Genomic DNA, 22,434 nt, shown 5'->3' on the forward strand with positions numbered 1-22,434 from the left:
CTCAATCCCCCTACCCCCCCCTCCCCTTCTCCTCCTGTGCGGCCACATTGGTTTTACCTTCCCCCCCTCACCAAAGCCTTGGGACGGCGGAGCTTGGCCGACAAAGTCCGGGACAGAATGGTAAGAAGCGGGTTTCGACGGTCCTCCAGGTCCGCTGTGCGCTGAGCGGTACTGGTGTGTGTAATCATGGAGGCTTTGGGGGTTCCGGTGGACCGTTAGAAGGTGTGCGGTCAGCGTGATGTTAGCCAGCATGGCCGCCGCTGCACTTGATCGGCGCCGGCTCCTCCGCTCGCTTGCTCGCTTCGACACCGCCGTGCACCGGCACCGGCACCGCGGTACCGGCTTCCCTTTACGCCCGTTCACGCCGAAGTGTTTTAATGGTCCTCATTGGCTCGGACCGTGCGAGGCCTCAGGCCGTATGGCCCCGGGGCGGCCATCTTAGCCCACAGCCAGGCCAGCACCGCCTGACCATCCGCAGTGACCCGGGTTGGTTTCAGGAGCATTCTTAGGTCCGAACTGACCACAAGCAGCCATTAACACCTGCAGTCGGGAATGGATCAGATACTAGTCTGTAGTCTGGTACTAGTCTTACAAGGGGTTAGCAACCTTTTGGAACAAAAGAGCCAAGAAACAAATTTGACCACTAAATTGAAGGTAATGCTACATATTTTATTTTTCTGTTTTTCTGTTCTAGCGGAGTGAAAAGCCACACTTGTTGCCATGGGACAATTAGCCATATTTCTCATCCCTTCTCCATCGATTTCAGGTCAACAGTCACAATAAAAGTGTAAAGTTGTACCACATTGATTAGTTCCTTACCATAAATTAAGCTAACAAGGGAAATAGTACAAGAAATACAAGAAAACACTGCCCCCTACGTTTTGGTGGAGAATTGCAAGTCGCATGATTACGACAGAGAACCATAAACCAGTTGGAGCGCCGTACTCTGGAACTTGGTGTTAGACCACCGGTCAAGTGTTTGTCGGTTAGACCTGGTCCGTCCATGCACCCGTTCCTGGTTCGACCTGGTCTGATGGTCTAATCCTTATAGTCTTGCGCAACTCTATAACACTACATGACAGTATAACGATGGTAATACAAAGAGACAATTTAGTGTAGAACGTTTTCACCGTTTTCGCTTTTAAACTAACCGTACGGCGCGATTGACCTCACATAGCATGTTAGCACCTAGGCTAATGCTAACACACCTGTCCTGGCTGATCCGTTATGTAACACGATTACATAGTGTTGCTTTAAACTGAACCACTTTGAAAACCGGCGCAGGCGTCTGCCGCCGCAACATCAAACCGCGTCGTGTTTGATTGGCAGGCATCAGGCGTGACCGTAAACGATGAGGTCATCAGGGTGTTCAACGACATGAAGGTGAGGAAGTCTTCCACGCAAGACGAGGTGAAGAAGAGGAAGAAGGCGGTGCTCTTCCGTCTGAGCGACGACAGGAAGAAGATCATCGTGGAGGAGGGAAAGCAGATCCTGGTGGGTGACATCGGCGAGACGGTGGACGATCCCTACGCCTGTTTTGTCAAGCTCCTTCCCCTCGACGACTGCAGATACGGCCTATATGACGCCACCTACGAGACCAAGGAGTCCAAGAAGGAGGACCTGGTCTTCATCTTCTGGTGCGTTGAGATGTCCCGTCATGCTATGCTAGCACGCATGGTCCGGTCATGTCATCAACAGGAAGTACTGTGTTGTGCGCAGGGCTCCAGAGGGCGCTCCCCTCAAGAGCAAGATGATCTACGCCAGCTCCAAAGACGCCATCAAGAAGAAGTTTACAGGTGAGGTGAGCAGACGACGAGGAGGAGGAGCCTGTGAGTGATGACATCATGTCTTCTCAGGAATCAAACACGAGTGGCAGGTGAACGGGCTGGATGATATCCAGGACCGCAGCACGCTGGCCGAGAAGCTGGGCGGGAACGTTGTGGTGTCACTGGAGGGAAAGCCGCTGTGATGTCATCACCCCGCAGAACGTCGCCTAGGCGATGGCCGTGCCATCCGGACCCCCGAGCCCACTTGAATGCCGCCGCTTGCTGTGTGTGTCCGTTTCCCGAAGGACTTAGCGTTTTTTTTTTTTTTCTCCCCCGTGCCCCCAAAATGAAGGAGATCTCATTAACTTGAAATATGCAAACCCCTCCCACTTTGTTGCCACATGACTTGTTGTTTCATGGCGGTCACACTTTTGCCAAACATCACGAGGCTTTTGACGTGACTTTTATTTATTTTTTCTCGTTGGCGGCTCCGCCGTGCTTCCACGTCGTCAACGCTCGCTCCTCGCCGCCTTACGTTCGCTCGCAATGTCACGTACTTACACCGCACCTTTTATTTTGGAAACACTACAGGAAGCAGATTTGACCTCCCTCCCGCTGAGAGACGCCTTAAAGTGGAACCTTGTTTGTCAGATTACAGGAAGCCACTGCAATAAAAGCATGTGGCCCCGTCTCGTGCCTCATCTCTGCCTCCTCCAATCGCAAGCGGACCTTCCCACGTGGTCGCTGCACCGCACGGTGACGGCTTTCCCATCTCCATCTTCTTCTGTCATTAAGACTGAACCACTTTGACCATAGTTGAATGTCTTATAACCGCTTTTGATGGTTCTTAAACCTCTTTAGATCCTCTTTAGAACCGCCCGAAATCCAATATGATGGAACAAATTGGCATTGGTTAAACATGGTTAGACCCATTTGGACCCTAATGAGGTTCTGCTTCAACCTCATCCCAACAGCTGAGTCAAGATTTGCCGTCTGAGCTGAGTCACTTCCTGTGAGCTGCGCATTCTTGACCTTAGATGGTGCAGGCGCAATAGGAACCAGAAGTAAAGGGTTGCTGGTTTCGGGGGCGTGTTAGCTGGGCCTGAGAATGTGATCCTGCTTCTATTTGTGTCGTCCCTCATCACACCCCTGTCAACAGCCGCCGTGACGGCCAGAATGGACCGGAGCAGAATACACGACACATGGTGAAGGATTGACGCCTTTTAAATTGAGTGGAGAAATAACATTTGGAATTAAATCATAGGTTGCTTTGCATTTGGCAATCAACATTAACATTATACAGATTAGCGTAGCATCACTGAGGTTAACATAGCTTTGTTGGGATTAGCATAGTGTCATTAAAGTTAGCATAGTCTTATGCAAATTAGCATCGCATCATTCAGAGTTTGGGGTAAAAGTATAAAATGTCAGCTGGTAGTCCAAATTAAATTATAGGTTGCTTTGCATTTGGCAATCAACATTATGCAGGTTAGCGTAGCATCATTGAGGTTAACGTAGCTTTGTTGGGGTTAGCATAGTGTCATTAAAGTTAGCATAGTGTTATGCAAATTAGCATCACATCATTCGGATAGAAACGGTGAGTTTGGGGTAAAAGTATAAAATGTCAGCTGGTGGTCCAAATAAAGTTGAGAACCATATATCAAAACATATGTGAGGTTATGTAAATGCAAACTTAATCCTAAAATCCATCACTTTTCATAAATAAACTTGATTTATTGATTCAATTTAGTCAAACTGTAGGAAACTTCATCTCCCAGAATTCCATTATGAGTTTTGCTGCCCCCTGTTGGTCACCGATAGATGTGACGTTTGTTTGCTGTCAAGAGAAGATAGTTATATTTTTATCGTTGCTGGAAATGTGAATAAATCAAGCGCATATTACGAGTGTAATTCTGCCAATAATGTACTTTTATTGTATTCTGTCGAAATGTACGCGCTTTCATGACGTTTCTCTTTAAATAACTGCTATTTGGGGGCGGGAAAGATGGACACAGGGACACACGGATGTTTTCAAACGGCGTCATGACGTCACACGTCTTCCTGTCTCCACCCGTCGGCAGCCATGATGGTGGGTTCGCCTCTTTTCTCTCCTCTTTTGCTCTTCTGGGCGGCTCGCTGGGCCACCGAGGGCCTCCGGGGTCTCGGCGGCCGCTATGGGTTTCAGGTTGTCCACTTCCGATGTGTGAGGCGCTCAAATGACGACTGCGTGTGCTCTTTGTGTGTCCGCAGCAGGAAGGACTGGACGACGGACCAGACTTCCTCTCCGAGGAGGACCGTGGAGTGAGTGCTCCCTTTTTCCACTTCTTCTTATGTCACGCCTGTGTGGCGTCCACCGCCGCGGATGGCGGAACAAGCTTGCTAGCTTGCTAGCTAGCTAGCTTCGGCTTCGACGGTTTCTTAGCCGAATGCTAGCTGTACGTTAACTGCCGTTTTAGTGGAACTGGTTCTCCCGGCTGCTCACGTGACCGTCACGTGACATTCGTGCACCTGTTAGCCTGCTAGCTTAGCTGAATTAGCTCACGGCATATTAAGGTTACTTAATCGGCTTTCGCTGTTCAGTCTGTGTCGCTCATCTTAGAGGAGAGCATCTGTGTTGCTGGTTGAGCTCTTGTAGAACCAGCTGACCCATGTGGATCACTTGGATGTTGAAGGACATGATGTGAGTGTGTGTGTGTGTGTGTATATCTATCTAGCCGAGGGCAGTCAACGTGGACCTTCAGACGGACGCCACCCTGCAGGTGGATATCTCCGATGCCCTCAGCGAGCGAGACAAGGTCAAGTTCACGGTGCACACCAAGGTGAGACGCTGCAGCCATTTCCTGTTCGGGGGCGTCAGACCGCTGACGTTTGCACTCGTGTCCGCAGAGCACGCTGCCCAACTTCAAGCAGAACGAGTTCTCGGTGGTCCGCCAGCATGAAGAGTTCATTTGGCTGCATGACTCCTTTGTGGAGAACGAAGACTACGCTGGCTACATCGTGAGCAATGCACACGTCGAGCTCTGGTTTTCTTGTCCTCTTCCTGTCAGCTGACAAATGTCGCTGCCATCCAGATCCCGCCGGCACCCCCCAGGCCGGACTTTGACGCCTCCAGAGAGAAGCTGCAGAAGCTGGGGGAGGGCGAGGGATCCATGACCAAGGAGGAGTTCACCAAGATGAAGCAGGAGCTGGAGGCGTGAGTCCGCACACACACACACACATACCACGCCACCTCTGATCTGGCCTCACTTCCTGTCACGTGACCCCCCCTCCTCAGCGAGTACCTGGCCATCTTTAAAAAGACGGTGGCCATGCATGAGGTCTTCTTGTGTAGAGTGGCGGCTCATCCCATCCTGAGGAAGGACCTCAACTTCCACGTCTTCCTGGAGTACAACCAGGACGTGAGTGACTCCGCCGACTTGGCGCTCCAGCTGTCCTTTCCAGTGACCTTCATCGGCTCTTTGTTGTGACCGCCGCAGCTGAGCGTACGGGGCAAGAACAAGAAGGAGAAGTTGGAGGATTTCTTCAAGAACGTGGTCAAGTCAGCTGACGGCGTCCTGGTGGCGGGCGTTAAGGTGACACACACCGAGGCGTTGCCGTAGCCGCCGTCCTCGTCTGTCTCTGACGCGCGTGTGTCCTCAGGACGTGGACGACTTCTTCGAGCACGAGAAGACATTCCTGTTGGAGTATCACAACCGTGTGAAGGACGCCTCGGCCAAATCGGACCGGATGATCCGCTCTCACAAGAGTAAGATCGCTCGCGCTGATGGACAGGCGGCATGTCCTCATGATGTTTGACAGCGTGGTGATGTCTTCAGATGCTGCCGACGACATCAACAGAATTGCGTCGTCGCTCTACGCGTTGGGGACGCAGGACTCCACCGACCTGTGCAAGTGAGGAGGGCGCCGCCCGCCGCGTGCTCACGGTGTGCAAACGCGGTGTTGACTTGTCCTCTGGTGTTTCAGGTTTTTCCTCAAAGTGTCTGAGCTCTTTGAAAAGACCAGGGTGAGTCACGTGGTCACATGACAAGCGTGTGAGTCGCCGGTCCGCTGACTCGTGTGTCCCTCCGTAGAAAATTGAAGCTCGGGTCGCGGCCGACGAAGACTTGAAGCTGGCCGACCTGTTGAAATATTACCTGAGGGAGTCGCAGGCTGCAAAGGTCTCTCCGATCAGGCCTCGCCGCTTTGGCTGCGCTCTCGTCACCTGATCGAGTCACCGTGTCTTCCCCCTCCCTCCCCCTTCCTGCAGGACCTGCTGTACCGCAGGAGTCGAGCGCTGCTGGACTACGAGAACGCCAACAAGGCTCTGGACAAAGCTCGTGCCAAGAACCGTGACGTCCTGCAGGCCGAGAGCAGCCAGCAGCTGTGCTGCCACAAGTTCGACAAGATCTCCGACTCGGCCAAGCAAGGTCAGGACTCCAGTCGCCTAAATCCCTGGGGGGGCCGACCTCCATCTCAACCCTTATGACCTTCTTTCCCGAGCAGAGCTCATTGACTTCAAGACGAGGCGAGTGGCGGCGTTCAGGAAGAACCTGGTGGAGCTGGCAGAGTTGGAGCTCAAACACGCCAAGGTAGGCACCGCCCCCTCTCGGTAACAGTTGTGATGTCACAGTGGGACCGTTCATCCGCAGGGGAACCTCCAGCTGCTGCAGAGCTGCCTGGGTGTGTTGAAGGGTAACACTTAACCATGCCCCCATCGGGGCATCGCCAGATGGATGACAGAATGCCACCAGAAAGCTGAGGAAGAAGGAACAGGAAGTCGGTCATCTTCATCACTAACCACACGCTACCCCGAAACCCCCCCACCCCTTCCCACCTCGCTCTGCTGGTTCTGGTCTTAATGCGATTTGGACCTTTATGGTCTAATCGGGATCAGTCTGCTTCATCTTCTCCTGTCTTACTTTGGCGGGGTTCTTCTGTGTCGGTGAACTTCCTGTGCCGCTGCTGCGTGGATGTTCAGAGTCCAATTCTGGCTCCTGTTCTTATTAATGTCACATAAAGAAAGAATGCCTTGTACAGCTTTGTATTGGTTCACCAATGGCCGCTGATCGTCATCTTCGTCCTTTTCCTCGCTAATTGTATCTTGTTTCTGTTCAAAGACGTTTTGTGGAAGGAGCCTCAGTCTCTGCCTTAATGTCACTTGTTGATTTTTTGTTCTTTTTCACTGTAAGGAATGTTTCACTCATGTGACCAAAGCTTCCATCCCTGCCAAGATGGCAATCCAGTGTAGAAAAAGTCAATAAACGAGCTGATTTGTTTTCACAATAAAACTTTCAAGGCGCTTTTCTTCTTTAAAAAAAGAACAACGATCCATACATTGTTTTTCTATGCCACTGTGCTGGAGCCTATCCTGGCTGACTTTGGCCGAGACTGGACTGGTCACCAGTCCATTGCAGGGCACGTAGAGACAAAAGAATCATTAATGCTCGCATATGTCATATACATGTCATATCTAACATGCATGCTTTTGGAATGTGGGAGGAAACCGGAGAAAACCCACGCACGCACCGGGAGAACATGCAAACTCCACACAAGGAGATTCGAAGCCGGTTCTTCCAGATCTCCTGGTTGCTTGGCCGACATGCTCACTCCGTGGCAGCAGGCGGCAGCCGAGAGCCCACACCGGAAGTCCACATTTACACGAAAAGAACTCATTGTCAAAAATACATCAAAACACACATTTGCCTTTTTTTGTTTATCTCCTACCATGGTAAACTGTACTGCTATCACAATTAACATGGGACAGACATATTACTGTATTGTCAATAGTATTTCATGGCTGTTACCAAACGCGAGATAGTCAGTCCAAACGTGTGCTTGTAGTTAATCGAACTTCCTGTCACTGGGAAAATTAAGCAACGTCGTTCTGCTTCTAATTTATACATACATGTTACACTCATACTGGTAAATACATAGATTCAATAAAATGACGTGGACTCGGTATTTCGACTTTGCGGTTTATTTCACGCCGTATTAAGCCATTATTGTGAAGGCGTAACCGGAAGCAATCATGTGACATCTACTAGCCTAACAGCAACGATTTAATGAGACGCTAACTCGACTGGTTTCCACTTTCACGTTGCTTTCGAAGTTCGAGTTAAAATGAGTTCCATTGGGACCGGGGTGAGTGCTTGTCTCAGCGAGGCTATTGGCCAAGAATGAGACTGTCTGGTATTACTTGATCTATTCGAAAATTGTCTGTAAAAAGTCGAAATGACGTTAATTCACAACAGCTAATAGCTAGCTAGCAGTTAGCTTGCTGAGTCACAATGAGGCCGTGATGCTAACCAGAAACCGAAAGCTATTTTATCGTGTAGTAGTTGAATTTGATAAAGTATATACATTATCTGATATTTTATTGGTTGACGCATTGACTGCATTACAGGCAGAATGGGTTCAGTTTTCACTCAATGCCTCATACACCGATTGTCACCAACCTTTTTGAGCCTATGATTCCTGGCGTCGGCCATGAACTTAGACAAGATTCTGTTGATGGACGTCGGATGTATTGTGTGGTATATTTGATCACCAGACAATGGAAAAATATCGGCACATTCCGTAGACTCATGGCTTGTGAGGCACTTTATTTTAATACATGTTGCTCAAAATCTGCCATCTTGGCAATCAAAATGCATGTATTTATTCGGCAGAGCATACAAATATCTAGTATTTGACTTGTTTATGAATCAAGCTCTTGCCAGTGCTGTCTGTATAATTCTAGATTGTTTAAAAAAAAAACCCCAAAAACGTTAGCTTTTCTTCTGGGCAAGGAAGGCAAGCACCTTCCAGCTCACGGCTGACACCTTCAGGATGCATCGGTACTGCAAGTACTGGTCCTGTGTGACATTTCTATGTATTTTCTTGTCCCATTAGCAAGAAGAATAATAAGATCGATAATAAGCGATTATCACGGTGGCCTCATCTTTGATTTTTTTGCCCTGAATTTGTACAGGAAATGTGCAGCTATTTTCACTTGTGATGTTAAAAACGATTGCAATCAGAAAATATATTCGTCATACAGTTCAACCGTGCCTAACATTAAAAATATGCATTGCATAAATATAAATGTACTATTAGGAAGTTTAAAACAGCGATGGACCGGGTAAGTCTAAAAGATCTACTGGTCAATCACGATCGCCGGGATAATGAGTCAGTATCAACTATGCGTCCTGTGTTTCAGTGATTTTTCACTACGATTAATTCACTTCCTGTCCATGTGTCTTGCAGTACGACCTATCAGCATCCACCTTCTCTCCTGACGGTCGAGTGTTTCAAGTGGAATACGCCATCAAGGCTGTGGAAAACAGTAGGTTGGTTGTCAGTACGAGCGTTCCAACTCGTTTCTCATTTCATATGTTTGATTGCACCTGCTTTACTTTGTGTGTGTGTGTGTGTGTGCTTGTGTGAGTCCAGCACAGCTATCGGAATCCGCTGTAAAGATGGTGTGGTGTTTGGCGTGGAGAAGCTAGTGTTGTCCAAACTGTACGAGGAGGGCTCCAACAAACGCATCTTCAACATTGACAGACATGTCGGCATGGTAACCACATATACTTTTGTTGTGGGGGGGAGCAATCGCCATTTAAATTGCTGACTCATGCTTGTTGACGTGGGGTCGGAGGGGCAGGTGAGGCACATCATGGAGCATACATGAAATAATCTAAATATTGTTGATTTGTTTTGTATTGTTTTGAGTCAATGCAAAGCAAGTAAACAAAGATGGAAAACTAGTCGACTGAAGATAGGTTTGGTAAGGGAAGGGTCAAACACACTGGCATCTGATTAAGCCTTTGTCAAGCTCAATATGAGATGCGTCATTTCGTTGGTAACCCTACGCGGGACATATGGTATACATATAGTATTTTCGCTGCCTTCCTATCGTTTTTTGTGATTGGCTTTGAAAGCCGTTTATTGGCTGACACGATTACATGCTTTTTAAACAGAAATCCGATGATTTTGATCGGAGTATCCCTACCCGCAACACTTTGTTTTTCTTCACCAAAACATTCACAGCAGGGTGCATTCCCATACACCAGAATTCAGAACATCAACATTACATTAACATGTTGTTGAAGTACGTAGTAGGCTAACCGCCACTTAATAAAATTTCAAGATTGGTAGGGGAGGGGGCACCTATGTCCTACAGAGGGGAAAAGCCCATTGTTAATGTTTTTGTAACTTTATTGAAATACACAAACAGTAGCGTCAGCAATACAAACAACAGTTGGTGATCAGACCTCTGCAACAAAGTATCAAGAGCTTTTCCTGGAGTGGTATAAGACGTATGTACATTTAAACTTGGTTAGTCAGTTCCAGAAGGTCTGACGCAAACCGAAACATAAACAAACAGTAGTTTTACTGTTTAACTTGAACATGCAGGAAACTTTTCAGTGCAAACTGAGATGTGTATTGATAACATGACAAGAAGCGTACCATTTTGTACATTAACTGGAAATGTAACCGGGGTTTACCCTCATCAAGTTTGCCACTGCGCTTCGTATAGAAATTAAAAGGTACGACCACAAATGTTTTCAATTTATAAAAATAATAAAGGGAACTCTGAAGAAAAGGCTTTAATCAAAGTAAATCATGATTAATGAGCTGTATTAACATTAAGTCTGTGGCTTACCAGCCCTAAACCTCACCACACGTCACTGGTCATGCTTGACTGTCATAACAGCACAATAATGTTTTTGTGTGTGTGTATAGGCATGTAACCACAGTAAAAGTCTGCCCTCCCCCTCCCCAGGCAGTGGCAGGTCTCCTGGCAGACGCTCGCTCGTTAGCGGAAGTCGCCCGACAGGAAGCGTCTAACTTCAGGTCCAGCTATGGACACGACATTCCTCTCAAGGTAAAGCGTCCATTGTAGTCCAGTCATGACACACGGCGCTAATGCTGCTTCCTGTTGTCACAGCACCTGTCGGAGCGCGTGGCCATGTACGTGCACGCCTACACCTTGTACAGCGCCGTGCGACCGTTTGGCTGCAGGTGAGACTTCCTGTCAAAACCGTACATTGTAGCTGGGGATGACTGTTCTTGTCCGCAGCTTCATCCTGGGATCTTACGACAAAGATGACGGCCCGCAGCTCTACATGGTGGACCCCTCTGGCGTCTCTTACGTGAGTGTTCAACGTGCTGGTCTCCAATGACCCGCCTGACTGTACTGAGTACAGTACTGAGTGTTTTCCTGATGGAACATGCGAGCACACACTAGGAGTGATGATGCTGAGAAGGTTTCGCTAAGCAAGCTGATGTCACGTGATGTAACCCTTTCTCTTGGCTGTCTGACCAAAGTGTGCATGCTTACGAGTGGCGCTCGCCATTTACAGACGTGCGTTTACCAACAAGAAATGTGATGACTTGGACCTCGTTTTGACGCGTGTTCCTCAACTGTCTGTTTTAGGGCTACTGGGGATGTGCGATTGGAAAAGCCAAACAAGCTGCCAAGACAGAAATTGAAAAATTGCAGGTGACTTGACAGGTGTGTGCTACGTGACTTGATGTGATGTCATGTGACACAATGTGGTGTGTGTGTGTGTGTGTGTGTTGCAGATGAGAGAGATGACATGCAGAGAGCTGGTCAAAGAGGTCGCCAAAATGTGAGTTTGCGATTAAATGAAGTGAACCGTGTTGTAGCATTTTACACGTAGCATATTACTGTAGCACACAGTAACACTGCTCAATATATGCTAAGCTATTTGAACAAAACATCCATGTATGAGCTTTGGGTTATAGCCGACAGTCAATTATTGTAATATCTTAAACTATAGTTTCATAAAATGTCCTTAATAATCCATTCTACGGTTACACTATGCCAAGGGCAACAATAAAAGGATAGACCATGGCCCACGAGTTGGGCCATGTTTGTTTTATCGCATGTTCTTCCTCACCAACGTTTACTTTTACTCTAGCACGGTCAACAGTGTGCTGCATGTGTCGTGCTTCCTGTCATGTGACCACGTGACCTTGTGCTTTCAGAATATACATCGTCCATGACGAGGTGAAGGACAAAGCGTTTGAGTTGGAGCTCAGCTGGGTGGGAGAAAGTAAGAATACGACATCGGCACATTCTCACAGGCCATGTGGCGAGTGGCAGGAGGCGGGGCTTAGTGACTGGACTCTGTGATGCCATTTCCTTGTGGTTCACCGACCACTCTCACTGTTGTGTGTTCCGGTTGCCATGGTGACACAGCACTCCTTTCTCTCTCTGTCTCCCGTCAGTCACAAATGGACGGCATGTGCTCGTGCCCAAAGACATCAGAGAGGAAGCAGAAAAATACGCCAAGGTGACATGCTCGTACACACACAAACACACACACTTTGTATGTCACACTCGTGTAACGTCTCATGTCTTTCAGGACGCACTTGAAGAGGAGGACGACTCTGATGAGGACAACATGTGAAGATGCTTTTTTTCCTTATATTTTAATGTTTGTTTTGCTTTTGAAAATAAAAAAAAGTTGTTTCCAGTCTTCTACTCCAGTCAGTGACTCGATGACCTGAACATTGTGGAGCTCCAAGAGTGACCTCTGTGGGGCCTGTGAGAATTCCACTTACAGCACATAAATGACCATATATGGCCTCCACGGTCACGATGTTCCTGTTACGTAAAGGCTCCATTTGTGTGCTGAAAGTGAGTCGAGGGGTCTGTCGTGAAGGCGATTTGCCTACTTGACGTCATGCAATCATTACCAAACATGGGAGAATAGCCCGCTTTATGTCAGCAGCGACCATTTGAAGCCAAAATACGATATCGGGTATTGTGTGCTCCAGTGGTATAGCTTAGTTTCGGTATTACCGTACAAACACTTCGTCTAGTTCCATAAAGATGACTGTAATACAGTTATGATATCAGCTGTGTACAGAATTGTACGTGGAAGAACGCGCGTGAATCGGCGCCATGCGTCACGTGCAATGAATTATGTGGCGGGTGTCGCAAATGTCAACACGACGTCACTGTAACAGCTGCGGCGTTACATTGGCCCTATTGTACTACCTTCCAACGTATTGACGGAGCGTTTGCCGTTCAACTGTGTATTTTATGAACCGAGTCCTGCGTGGGAGCTCTATAAGAAGTGCAGCACGTATTTGGGCAGTGTTTTTACCGAGACGGGGAAGCCTGCTCAGCCAATCGTGACGCACCTCCGCTAAAATCCAACCAATACTGATGTTCACTGGCGAAATGTTCTTTCTTATTGGGAAATTACTCACCACAAGTCGTCATTTCCCTTGTGGCGCCGCGTTTGTTTCCACCAATGCAGAAACCGGAAACGTTACCACCAATTACAATGGAGAGATTGATCGACGAATCATATTGGTCCATTACAACCCCCGCTGAGCTTTCAGCCAATGGGATGACGAGAAACACAGCTCAGGACTCAACAGCTTGTTGTTCGTGTATCGCTTCGCAGCCTGAGCTAGGGGGAAGCAACCGCGTCGTTGAATGTGAGTATAAAAATGTCATTTTTTGCTCGGAATCACAGCACAAGTGTTGTGGGTTCAAACGTTCGCGCCTCCACAAGCAGGAGGCCGTGTGGATGCCAGAAGATGTCCGCTTCGTCGCGCTAACGAGTAGCCTCTGAATTGAATGGCAGCGGCACTCAGCTTGTTTTCGCACTGAAGAAATGTGAAGCTTGTGAGCCTTTGTCAAACACCCAATATGAAGTCAGTCATTACAAAAGCTCGGACTTCCATTCAACAAATGTCGCATATAATGTCGTTGATGACTATCAAGCTAGTTCAGCCAATGTTGACACAAGCGTGGATGTTAGCAGACGCTTTAAATCTCCATACGGGAAACAAACTAGCTAGCTGCTCGCCTGTTAGCATGTTGGCTAGGTTTAGCTGGGGGAACAGAGAGTGCAACGCCACCCTTCTTTCTCCACCCCTCTCAGACACGGCGCGTTGTTTAGCTCGAGTTCGGGTGGGGATTCGACGGAGGTACAACTCCGTCCGTGTCGCCAGTTGGCGGTCCTCGGCAGGCGGCTCGTCGGGGAAGCGGTGTAAAGTTAGCAGAGCTAGCTGAGCTGACATGGCGACGTGACTCACTGGAGCTCAGAGCGGAGCGGGAAGAAGAGCTCCAGTCATTTCTCGGTCACAGCCGCCGAACCAGCCGCTCGACGTGAACGTTGTGAGCTAACTGACTGAAGATGAGCCGCGACTTATAATCGCGGAGAAGAGTCGAGTGTGTTAGCTTAGCGCTATTATTAGCTTCACGTTACTTGACAACTTTGTTTATTATCGCAGTGATCCACAAGCTCTCGAGCTGGACTTCCTCAAATAACCACAAAGATGAAGGTGAGTTCATCACCGAGACTGATGCCATCAATCAATCATACTCATTGCACTTAAATGTTTCTAACAAAAGTACGTGTGTGTGTTTTTTTATACAGGCAGCAGACGAGCCTGCCTACCTGACAGTGGGGACAGACGTAAGCGCCAAATACAGAGGGGCCTTCTGCGAGGCGAAGATCAAAACGGTGAAGAGACTGGTGAAGGTCAAGGTAAGATGGCTGGTTAACCGAAGTCGGTTACATCAAGTAGACGCCAACATGGCAGCTGTCATCTTTTTACACACACTTGCGATGCTGGTGTGTTGAGATGAGTTGTGCTTTGTTTGTACCAAGCATGCGAAGGGTTTGTCATACAAATATGTTGCTTTGTTGTTAGCACACCCTGGACTGGTGGCCAGCCAATCACAGGACACATATAGACAAACAACCATTCACACTCACATTCATACCTATGGATAATTTGGAGTCGCCAATTAACCTAGCATGTTTTTGGAATGTGGGAGGAAACCGGAGGAAAACCCACGCATTCACAGGGTGAACATGCAAACTCTACACAGAGATGGCCGAGGGTGGAATCGAATTCGGGTCTCTTAGCTGTGCGGCATGCGCGCTAACCACTCGGCCTGAAATTGAAATTGAAGTCTTAGGCTACTAGCAGGTTGGCGTGTGTAGCATTACGTCTCTTCCCTTTTTGTATTTTTCTATACAGGTGACTCTGAAAGGTGAGAGCGCCAGTCAGGTGGTCCATGATGACCAGGTCAAAGGTCCACTGAGGGTAAGTGCCACAAAAGCAACTACACCGATAACGATGTTCTCTAAGTGTGTGTGTGTGTGTACGCTTGCAGGTGGGATCCACGGTGGAGGTGAAGACTAACGAGGGTTTATGTAGCGAAGCTGTCATCGGTAAGCTGACAGATGCCAGCCTCTACACTGTTGGTAAGTTCAGCTTGTCAACCAGTTTGCGTGCGTTTGCGATGTCAATCAAATCAAACAATGTTGTGATGTCTTTCAGTGTTTGACGATGGCGATGAGAAGACGCTGCGTCGTACGTCTTTGTGTCTGAAGGGCGAACGACACTTTGCAGAGAGCGAGGTGAGTCCCCTTGTGTGCGAGACTCTGCTCCTCCTCTTGCTGCTTCTTGATCTTCAGTCTTCTCCTCAGACTTTGGACCAGTTACCGCTCACCAACCCGGAACACTTCGGCACTCCGGTCATTGGAAAGAAGTCCAATCGCGGCGGACGGCGTGCCTCACAGGCTCTGTGAGTGTCGGAGATGAGAAAATAAAACTTTATTGAAAGGAGAGTGATGGCACTGACTGTCTGCTGTCCTTCAGGGCCGACGAGGAGAATGAGTCTTCGTCCAGCGAAGATGACGAGGAGGACCGCAGGAGGCTGAACGATGAGCTGTTGGGAAAAGTTTGCAGCATCAAAGCGGACAGCGAGCCTGGCTCCTGGTTCCTGGCTCTGGTAACGCAAATCACGCAGCAGGAAGGCACCTTCCTTTTTTTTGTGAGTGTGATGATGTCATTTTGATCATGTGACCACTTCTGTAGGTTGTGTCTCCCAGCTGCCACGATGAGCTGGTCGTGAAGAAGGATCAGTGCCTGGTCAGGTCTTTCAGTGACTGCAAGTTGTGAGTAGATGATCATCTTGTCGTCTCCAGGCGTGGACCATTGCACTCATTTCCTTCCTGTTTGCTGCAGTCACACAGTGGCCAGGAGACACGTGCACCCCCTAAATTCCATCAACATCAACAAGTCTGAGCTTTCCAACACACACGGTGAGCCTTTTTTTCCCCACAATGCACCACAGCATCCTCCTCTTCGTTCTTCATATCCCTGTTCTGCTTCCATTCCAGGCTTTGGCGCTGCCCAGATGTTTGCCAGACGCAGGGAGATTCCTGACGTTTGGAAAATGGACATGAGTCAAATATTGGACTCATCCTCCAGTGACGATGACGGTGACCACGAACAACAAAAAGAGAGTGAAGAAGACGAGTTGGATGAAGAGAAGAGGAAGAAGCTCATCAAGGAAGAGGTGAGTACACAGAGGCTATTTTTGTGTATAGGCATAGCAAGAATTGACATACTTTGTATTTTTGTGTGTATAAGCAGCCAGAGGAGGAGCCAGACCCAGAGGAGCGGGATCACTTCCTGCAACAGCTCTACAAGTTCATGGAGGACAGAGGTGAGACCTCATGATGACAATGCTGCCCGTTTGTTCAATTCTTACCGTGCGTGTGTACGTGCTTCAGGGACGCCCATCAACAAGCCTCCGGTTTTGGGTTATAAGGATTTGAACCTGTTCAAGCTCTTCCGTCTGGTGTACCAACATGGAGGCTGCCGCAAGGTAACGTTCCCATGCTGGTACTCACTAGCGTTCCCTTGCAGTACAATGACTGGTTGTTTGTGTGTCAGATCGAGAGTGGCACGGTATGGAAGCAGGTCTACATGGATTTGGGCATTCCTGTCCTCAACTCTGCTGCATCCTACAACGTGAAGACCGCCTACAAGAAGTATGTTTAATTATTAATGTATGCATTGAATGTAAACAAAAGAGTAATATATAAATAATACTGATCTCTAACCCCGTCACAGGTACCTGTACGGCTTTGAGGAGTATTGCCGCTCCGCCTGCATCACCTTCAGGACTGTCCATCATAACAACCCCCGCTCCCCCAAAGCGCAGTCCATTCCCAGGCCGACGAGGCCCGAGGTTGGTGTGGCCACACCGAAGGAAGAACCTCCAGAAGACAAGGAAGTGCAGGCGGAGTCAGATAGTGAAAGTGATAAGGAGGAGCTGAAGGAGAGACAGACGTCGCCGAGGGTGAGACGATGAAACCGTGACAACCACACTCCTCCCCGACAGGCCCGCTGTCGTCTTTTGCTAACAATCTTATCTTGTGTACCGTTTAGGGGAGGCGGCGATGTGGCGGCGTGACGGCCAAGATGGACATGCCCGTCAGACCCGACAAGGCGGCTGAAGAAAACAGCGATGAGCCCAGGGAGGCCAGAAGGCGCAGCAACCGCCACCTCGATGAGTCTGAGAGGGGCTCAGAGGAGGATGACGAAGATGAGGATGAGGGAGAGGATGAAGATGATGATGACGACGAGGAGGAGTTGGACGAGGAAGAGGAGAATGAGCTCGAGAGGAGGCGGGCTCACAGGTTAGCCTTTCATTGATTTGAGGTAATTTATATGGTTGTGTGCTAAGAAGTGTCCTTGGCGTGTCCTTCAGAAGTGAGGACGACGATGAGGACAATGGCGACTCTGTGACGGGGACGAAGGTGAGGGTGAAGTACGGCCGAGGAAAAACCCAGAAGATCTACGAGGCTCACATCAAGAAGACCGACATGGACAATGGCGAGCACTTCTACTTGGTGCACTACTACGGCTGGAATGTCAGGTCAGTGCGCACGCCAGCGTCACGTGCACTCTGGTCCCACGTGCACCCGCTAACGTGCGTGCGCTCCGCAGGTATGACGAATGGGTGAAGGCCGACCGCATCATCTGGCCTTCGGAGAAAGGAGCAAGAAAGAGAACCCGGAAGAAGGTGAAGGTGAGCGGCGGGATGACATCACTTCCTGTCAGTTTGCTCAAACCGCCATCTTGACCTTTTAGAACAAAGAGGAGCCAGATGAGGACAAGGCGATCGTTCCGCCGGCTATGAAACCCATGGGAGCCAAGCGAGGTCGTCCTCAAATCAGGACTACGCCCACCAGCGCAGCCAGACGCAAGACGCCAAGTAATGAGGGGCGCACCAATGGAAAGGGCATCCGGACGGAGCCCAGCATGGCCAACGGAGACAGTAAGCGACGTGACCATTGTCCATTTGATCACATGGTCAGCAGCAGGAAGTTACATACTTGACCGTTCATCTCATCCAGATGTGTCCCGCGGCCGGCGGACCAGGAGGGCGTCTGGTATGTACGATTCAGACCCCGCGTCCAACGGTAAGAACCCCCGCCTCCTTACGTCCGCTGACACCTCACCAGCAAACTAACATGGCCACCATTCACCCTGCAGAGGATTCTGGGAACTCCTCAGTGGACAGTGAATCGGAGGAGCCGCCAGACAAAAAGCCGTCTCCATGGCAAGGGAGGCCCATCAATGCTGGCCATCACGAGGGGGAGCAGGAGCCTGAGGTGAAAGAGGAGGAGATGAGTGAGCCTCCCGTCACGCTGCCATGTCCCAGCATGCTTCAAGAAGATGCCCCAAAAGTCGTGAGCCAACCTGACGGGGTGGAGCAGCCAGCACAGGAAGCCGTCCCACTGAATGAACACATGACTGTGGCCCAGGAAGTTGTCTCCAAGGCTCCTTTGGCCACACAGGAAGTGCCTGTCCACTTGTCCCCTAAGCTTGAGAAGCCGTCGGAGGCATCCCCTCCCCCACCGGAAGACACGGAGGTGGAAGACGTCAAGAGTTGTCCCTTGTCGCCCCCGAGACTCAAAGTACACAGGGTCAATGCTGACACGCCTCCTAGAATCTCCCTGTGCACCTCCAGCCCCGCCCCCCTCTCCCCCACGATGGCACATACTCCGCCTCGCAGCATCCTGAAGAGACCCGATGAGCCCATGGTGGTCCTCCACTGCCTCCCCACGCAGCACCTCCCCCCAGAGCCTCCCGCCGCCGCAGACTCCGACACAGACTCTGCCAGCGAGGAGGAGGAGGAAGAGGAGGAAGACAAGAAGCTGGTCCCCGACAGAAAGCAGGAAGAGGTCAGGCCAGCCTCCCCGAAAACTTCTGCAACCCCACCCAAGATGACCACTGGAATTACTCCCAAATTCCTCCCATCGCCGCTCCGCGGTAATGAGGCAGGCAAGAGCGACCAAGTGGTGACGAAAGAGGAGGAGGAGGATAGACAAGTTGGAACACCTCCGCAGTCTCCTCATGCCCTCGTCCCCGCCCCCAGTGAGGAGCCACAGATGGATCCTGAGGCGCTGGTTTGCCACGAAGTGGACTTGGATGACCCGGATGAGAAGGAAAAGCCCGCCCCTTCTTCAGAGACGCCCCTACACCCCTTCCTCCAAGTTGCCGTCTCCAGCGCAGCCCACTCCTCCGAGGAGTTCCACACAGCCAACCACAGTCTTGAGCAGGAGGTGGCCCGTGTCGCCGGCAGAGAGGAGGACGACGAAGAGGATGATGATGATGATGAGGATGATGATGATGCACACTCGAATCACAATTTTGACGGATCACAGGAGACAAAAGGTGGGTGTTACTACATGCCGCCCACATGCGGGCCCGGGTCGTTGTGTGTAACTGTAACCCTTACCCCCTCTCAGGTCAGAAAAGGGTGACGGACAGTCAGTGTACAGTCAGCCCCTCGGCCAAGAAACAAAAACGAAACCATAAGCGAGTCAACACGCCTGCCAAGGTGGACAACAAAAACGGCACAGGTGGGTGTCCGACGTCTCCGCTCATGTCATGAAGTCACTTCCTGACACGTCCCCCCCCCCCCCCCCCCCAGGCCACAGCAGCGACAGCGAGGACCAGTCCCGTCTTTCATCTCTGTCCAAGCCCAACAAGTCTCCCACACCGCACACCAAAGACACCAAACACAGCTCCGCATCGCCGCATCGCACGTATAAGTGGACCTTCCAACTCGGTAACACAATGTTCCCCACAATGTTCCCCACATGCATTATTTGTGGTAGTGTACTTTTGAAGTCTTGCGCAATTTACTATGATGCGTGGAATTGTAGTAATGTCACAGAGGACACGGATCAGCCTGTGGGAGACTAGTTCACACAGATGTGTGCTTTCATGTCTGTTTCAAAAAAGACCAAATTATCTAGAGCGATCTGACTGCTCATTAAATAGAGCAACTAAGTCGTTAAGACAACACTGATCTTTCCTGCAACGTTTTCTTCTCTGGCAGACCACATGCATGAGGAGTTATGTCACCTACTGTATAGAAGTGGAAGGACAAGTTACATTCAAATTCCATTTTTAATGTGCTTATAAGGGAGGGCCAACAGGTAGCACCACTAATAAATGAGAGGTTTAAATGAAATAAGAGAAGATGGTAGCTGTCGGCATGACGGCTAGTTCCGGTGTTTTGACTGACATCTCTTCCTCAGGCGAGCTGGATAGCATGACGAGCAGCGAGAGGATCTCCTTCCTGCAGGAGAAGCTGCAGGAGCTCAGGAAGTACTACATGAGCCTCAAGTCTGAGGTGGCGTCCATCGACAGACGCAGGAAGAGGTTAAAAAAGAAGGAACGAGAAGGTAGGCGGAGCTAAGCATGCCCTCACTCCTCACGTCAAGCGTGCGCTGAAGCCGATTGTGTTCGTTTTGTCAGTGTCGGTGTCCAACACAACAGCATCCACCTCGTCAGGCTCCTCAGACACAGGAATGAGCCCGTCGTCTGCCTCGCCCACTCAGAACACTGTGGCTGTGGAGTGCAGGTGATGACACGCCCACCCATCCTCACTTGCTCGGCCATGCCCCCCTCTCCCAGAGGAACACCCACCCACCGTGGAGCCACAGTTGACAAATGTGATTTCAAACATGGCCGGCCGAGGACCGTCGCCCCTCCCCCAGTAAGAACTGACTTCTGTTGAGACGTCCAGCTTCTACGAGCACTTCTCTCCTCCTGCTCTCCCCCATCCAGTTGGGGTCAAAGGTCAGCTGCAGGATCAGAGGAGCCCAAGCAGTGGTTTATGCAAATGAGTTATCTGCTTCAACAGTCATACAAAGTAAAAAAAAATATTTTTTTTTACTTTTATATGGTATTAGAGTTTCTATTTTGGTTAAAAAAATGGTAAAGCATTTTGTGTTGAACTACAATTTGGCAGATAAAATGGTTCCTGACTTCAGCTGGCTTCTGTGCCACTCCACTTCCTGTTTCTGAACGCTCCTCAACTTTTTGTACATAAGATGTGAGCAGAACAACCTTGTAAAGAATGATTTATAATATTTTTAAGAGAACACTTTGTACGCTGTTTGTTAGCTGCAATGGTGTGGCGTGCACATGCACTCCAGGCCGAGTAGCACCGGTTTCCAATAAAGTTTTTAAATTTGAATCACAAAGTGTGGTGGTTTCAAGGTCTGCATTTTCCAAACAGTCTTTCATGTAGACGGCAATTAACTTGATTTTACTTTTTACATCAAACATTTCCGATTTCTCAACACAAAGAAGATGAGAGTCCAGTCTGGTGTGATCCAGTTCAGCGAGGCTGACCGAGCAGACCAGCTTTAGCAGCCAAAGCCTCATTCTGCTGGATGTGGTATTCCTGGAACCGCATGGAGATCCGCTGGGTCATCTTCAGATACTTTTGAAGACACATCTCTGAGCAGTTCGACTGAGGAGCACAAGTTAGTCATGTGACACGTGCTTATGAGAAGAAAACATTGCTGCTTGTGGTAGAAGACTTCTATTACCTCTTCGGGCCGGATGTCTCTGCTGGTGAAGTCTTTGACGCAGTCCATGAAGCAGTTCTCTGTCACTTTGTTGTATGTTCCCAAAAACTCTTTGAACTGAAACAGAAAGTCACATCACCGTTAGTCATTATCACATAACTTATAGATATTTGATGGGGTGGCCCTGTTGTTGTGGAATGTGTCGCGTTTTCATATTTGGCTGTCCTGTTTTGTAAATATACTGTTTTTCCATTGGGTCATTAAAATGAGGATTAGGGGGCTCCATTGGTCCCCGAGAAGCTGTTGTCTGGGCAACTGTTTAAGCGTGTCAAAAAATCAGAAAAAAAATAATCATATGCTCAAAATTCATCCTATGGCACTTGCAGGGTTGACTGACATCTAGTAAATTTGAGGGCACATTTTCCCGGAAAATACTGGTTACATTCCAAAACTTGTGTCTTCCAATAATTTGTGTACTGGTTTTTAGAAAAATATGGTCACGAAGACATAGCAGTTTGTTTACCTGTTTGATCTGATCAGACTCTGACACCTGAACCGCCATGTTTGACAACCTGAGCACAAACAGACAAGAGAAACACACAGGGTCATGTGGGCGATAGCTAATATCGCTAAATGCTAGTTCAACAAATTAGCTTCAGTTTCCGTCCTAATTCGTATACTGTTTGTTATGATGCCCGACACAATCCTTCATACAATTATTAATGAAAATATTTAATAGCTACATGGTCGCCAACACGGCACAAATAAATAAATAGTCTTCTCACCTGAAACCCTCAGACTGACGGAAGGACGGAAGAATGGACCGGAAGTGTGCCTACAAGTATTTAATAGAGATTAAGAGTATAAAAAGACCGGGCCAGATCGCGAGTAAGTATGTGGGAACATGTTGTTAATATACCTAAAGAATAAAACCTAAAATAATTTTCATAAAGTTATCACTTCATCATAAATACCAAACTGTACGCCAATGAGGTTCGCCTTCCGGGCCATACAAATGC

The 22,434-nt window shown here is 49.0% G+C and overlaps 5 protein-coding genes and 1 non-coding gene across 10 annotated transcripts; 5 read left to right on the forward strand and 1 right to left on the reverse strand.

Annotated features, from left to right (window-relative positions):
• Positions 1-21: 21 nt before the first annotated feature.
• Positions 22-2,455, forward strand: cfl2 (cofilin 2 (muscle)). Its single transcript, XM_058091101.2, has 4 exons — positions 22-120; positions 1,330-1,637; positions 1,720-1,796; positions 1,857-2,455. Exons 1-4 carry the CDS (start codon positions 118-120, stop codon positions 1,967-1,969), a joined length of 501 nt encoding a protein of 166 aa, XP_057947084.1. The 5' UTR covers positions 22-117; the 3' UTR covers positions 1,970-2,455.
• Positions 2,456-3,745: 1,290 nt separating this feature from the next.
• snx6 (sorting nexin 6) lies at positions 3,746-7,033 on the forward strand. 2 transcript variants are annotated; one of them, XM_058091099.2, is made up of 14 exons: positions 3,746-3,855; positions 4,017-4,067; positions 4,481-4,585; positions 4,653-4,763; positions 4,838-4,959; positions 5,041-5,164; positions 5,243-5,338; positions 5,406-5,511; positions 5,582-5,657; positions 5,730-5,769; positions 5,837-5,923; positions 6,013-6,172; positions 6,249-6,334; positions 6,395-7,033. In XM_058091099.2, the coding sequence occupies exons 1-14, from the start codon at positions 3,850-3,852 to the stop codon at positions 6,446-6,448; spliced, it is 1,224 nt and encodes a 407-aa protein (XP_057947082.1). In that variant the 5' UTR covers positions 3,746-3,849; the 3' UTR covers positions 6,449-7,033. The 2 variants fall into 2 exon arrangements, with proteins under 2 accessions (XP_057947082.1, XP_057947083.1); XM_058091100.2 differs by having other exon boundaries at positions 3,781-3,855; positions 4,020-4,067.
• A 706-nt stretch (positions 7,034-7,739) lies between these two features.
• psma3 (proteasome 20S subunit alpha 3) lies at positions 7,740-12,229 on the forward strand. The gene is made up of 11 exons (XM_058090452.2): positions 7,740-7,886; positions 8,991-9,073; positions 9,177-9,300; positions 10,510-10,611; positions 10,675-10,748; positions 10,807-10,879; positions 11,164-11,229; positions 11,313-11,359; positions 11,739-11,806; positions 11,982-12,046; positions 12,119-12,229. The coding sequence occupies exons 1-11, from the start codon at positions 7,866-7,868 to the stop codon at positions 12,161-12,163; spliced, it is 768 nt and encodes a 255-aa protein (XP_057946435.2). The 5' UTR covers positions 7,740-7,865; the 3' UTR covers positions 12,164-12,229.
• On the forward strand, positions 10,972-11,052 carry LOC131142583 (small nucleolar RNA SNORD53/SNORD92). Its single transcript, XR_009132655.1, has one exon. It is a non-coding gene; the product is annotated as a small nucleolar RNA SNORD53/SNORD92 (small nucleolar RNA).
• Positions 12,230-13,069: 840 nt separating the features above from the next.
• Positions 13,070-21,078, forward strand: arid4a (AT-rich interactive domain 4A). 4 transcript variants are annotated; one of them, XM_058091021.2, is made up of 25 exons: positions 13,070-13,205; positions 14,007-14,057; positions 14,153-14,263; positions 14,763-14,828; positions 14,899-14,989; positions 15,066-15,145; positions 15,215-15,312; positions 15,387-15,519; positions 15,606-15,685; positions 15,756-15,832; positions 15,911-16,089; positions 16,164-16,239; positions 16,307-16,401; positions 16,470-16,567; positions 16,650-16,878; positions 16,968-17,218; positions 17,290-17,457; positions 17,529-17,610; positions 17,673-17,859; positions 17,939-18,004; positions 18,078-19,262; positions 19,337-19,450; positions 19,522-19,659; positions 20,135-20,281; positions 20,355-21,078. In XM_058091021.2, exons 2-25 carry the CDS (start codon positions 14,052-14,054, stop codon positions 20,462-20,464), a joined length of 3,867 nt encoding a protein of 1,288 aa, XP_057947004.2. In that variant the 5' UTR covers positions 13,070-13,205; positions 14,007-14,051; the 3' UTR covers positions 20,465-21,078. The 4 variants fall into 4 exon arrangements, with proteins under 4 accessions (XP_057947004.2, XP_057947008.2, XP_057947006.2 ...); XM_058091025.2 differs by having other exon boundaries at positions 17,529-17,604; XM_058091023.2 differs by having other exon boundaries at positions 13,072-13,205; positions 16,167-16,239.
• Positions 20,946-22,403, reverse strand: timm9 (translocase of inner mitochondrial membrane 9 homolog). The gene is made up of 4 exons (XM_058091026.2): positions 22,201-22,403; positions 21,939-21,987; positions 21,437-21,532; positions 20,946-21,357 (listed from the first exon to the last, which is right to left on the reverse strand). Exons 2-4 carry the CDS (start codon positions 21,975-21,977, stop codon positions 21,223-21,225), a joined length of 270 nt encoding a protein of 89 aa, XP_057947009.1. The 5' UTR covers positions 21,978-21,987; positions 22,201-22,403; the 3' UTR covers positions 20,946-21,222.
• Between the last annotated feature and the right edge of the window lie 31 nt (positions 22,404-22,434).

The sequence above is a fragment of the Doryrhamphus excisus genome, linkage group LG14 (assembly GCF_037039965.1).
Source record: "Doryrhamphus excisus strain RoL-2023G ecotype Guam linkage group LG14, RoL_Dexc_Guam_v1.1, whole genome shotgun sequence".
NCBI classification, from domain to species: Eukaryota; Metazoa; Chordata; class Actinopteri; order Syngnathiformes; family Syngnathidae; genus Doryrhamphus; species Doryrhamphus excisus.

What these genes read in the sequence shown, in the direction of transcription:
- cfl2 (XM_058091101.2), top strand. An exon ending in GACCTGGTCTTCATCTTCTG is followed by an intron (nt 1,638 to 1,719) that starts GTGCGTTGAGAT and finishes TGTTGTGCGCAG; the next exon opens with GGCTCCAGAGGGCGCTCCCC. An exon ending in CATCAAGAAGAAGTTTACAG is followed by an intron (nt 1,797 to 1,856) that starts GTGAGGTGAGCA and finishes ATGTCTTCTCAG; the next exon opens with GAATCAAACACGAGTGGCAG.
- snx6 (XM_058091099.2), top strand. An exon ending in AGTTCACGGTGCACACCAAG is followed by an intron (nt 4,586 to 4,652) that starts GTGAGACGCTGC and finishes TCGTGTCCGCAG; the next exon opens with AGCACGCTGCCCAACTTCAA. An exon ending in GGGAGTCGCAGGCTGCAAAG is followed by an intron (nt 5,924 to 6,012) that starts GTCTCTCCGATC and finishes CCCTTCCTGCAG; the next exon opens with GACCTGCTGTACCGCAGGAG.
- psma3 (XM_058090452.2), top strand. Translation starts at nt 7,866, where the DNA reads ATGAGTTCCATTGGGACCGGG. An exon ending in TTGACAGACATGTCGGCATG is followed by an intron (nt 9,301 to 10,509) that starts GTAACCACATAT and finishes CCCCCTCCCCAG; the next exon opens with GCAGTGGCAGGTCTCCTGGC. An exon ending in GTCAAAGAGGTCGCCAAAAT is followed by an intron (nt 11,360 to 11,738) that starts GTGAGTTTGCGA and finishes TTGTGCTTTCAG; the next exon opens with AATATACATCGTCCATGACG.
- arid4a (XM_058091021.2), top strand. An exon ending in CAGCATGGCCAACGGAGACA is followed by an intron (nt 17,860 to 17,938) that starts GTAAGCGACGTG and finishes CATCTCATCCAG; the next exon opens with ATGTGTCCCGCGGCCGGCGG. An exon ending in CGGATCACAGGAGACAAAAG is followed by an intron (nt 19,263 to 19,336) that starts GTGGGTGTTACT and finishes ACCCCCTCTCAG; the next exon opens with GTCAGAAAAGGGTGACGGAC.
- timm9 (XM_058091026.2), bottom strand. Translation starts at nt 21,977, where the DNA reads ATGGCGGTTCAGGTGTCAGAGTCTGATCAGATCAAACAG. An exon ending in AGTCTGATCAGATCAAACAG is followed by an intron (nt 21,533 to 21,938) that starts GTAAACAAACTG and finishes TTTCTGTTTCAG; the next exon opens with TTCAAAGAGTTTTTGGGAAC. An exon ending in GAGACATCCGGCCCGAAGAG is followed by an intron (nt 21,358 to 21,436) that starts GTAATAGAAGTC and finishes TGTGCTCCTCAG; the next exon opens with TCGAACTGCTCAGAGATGTG.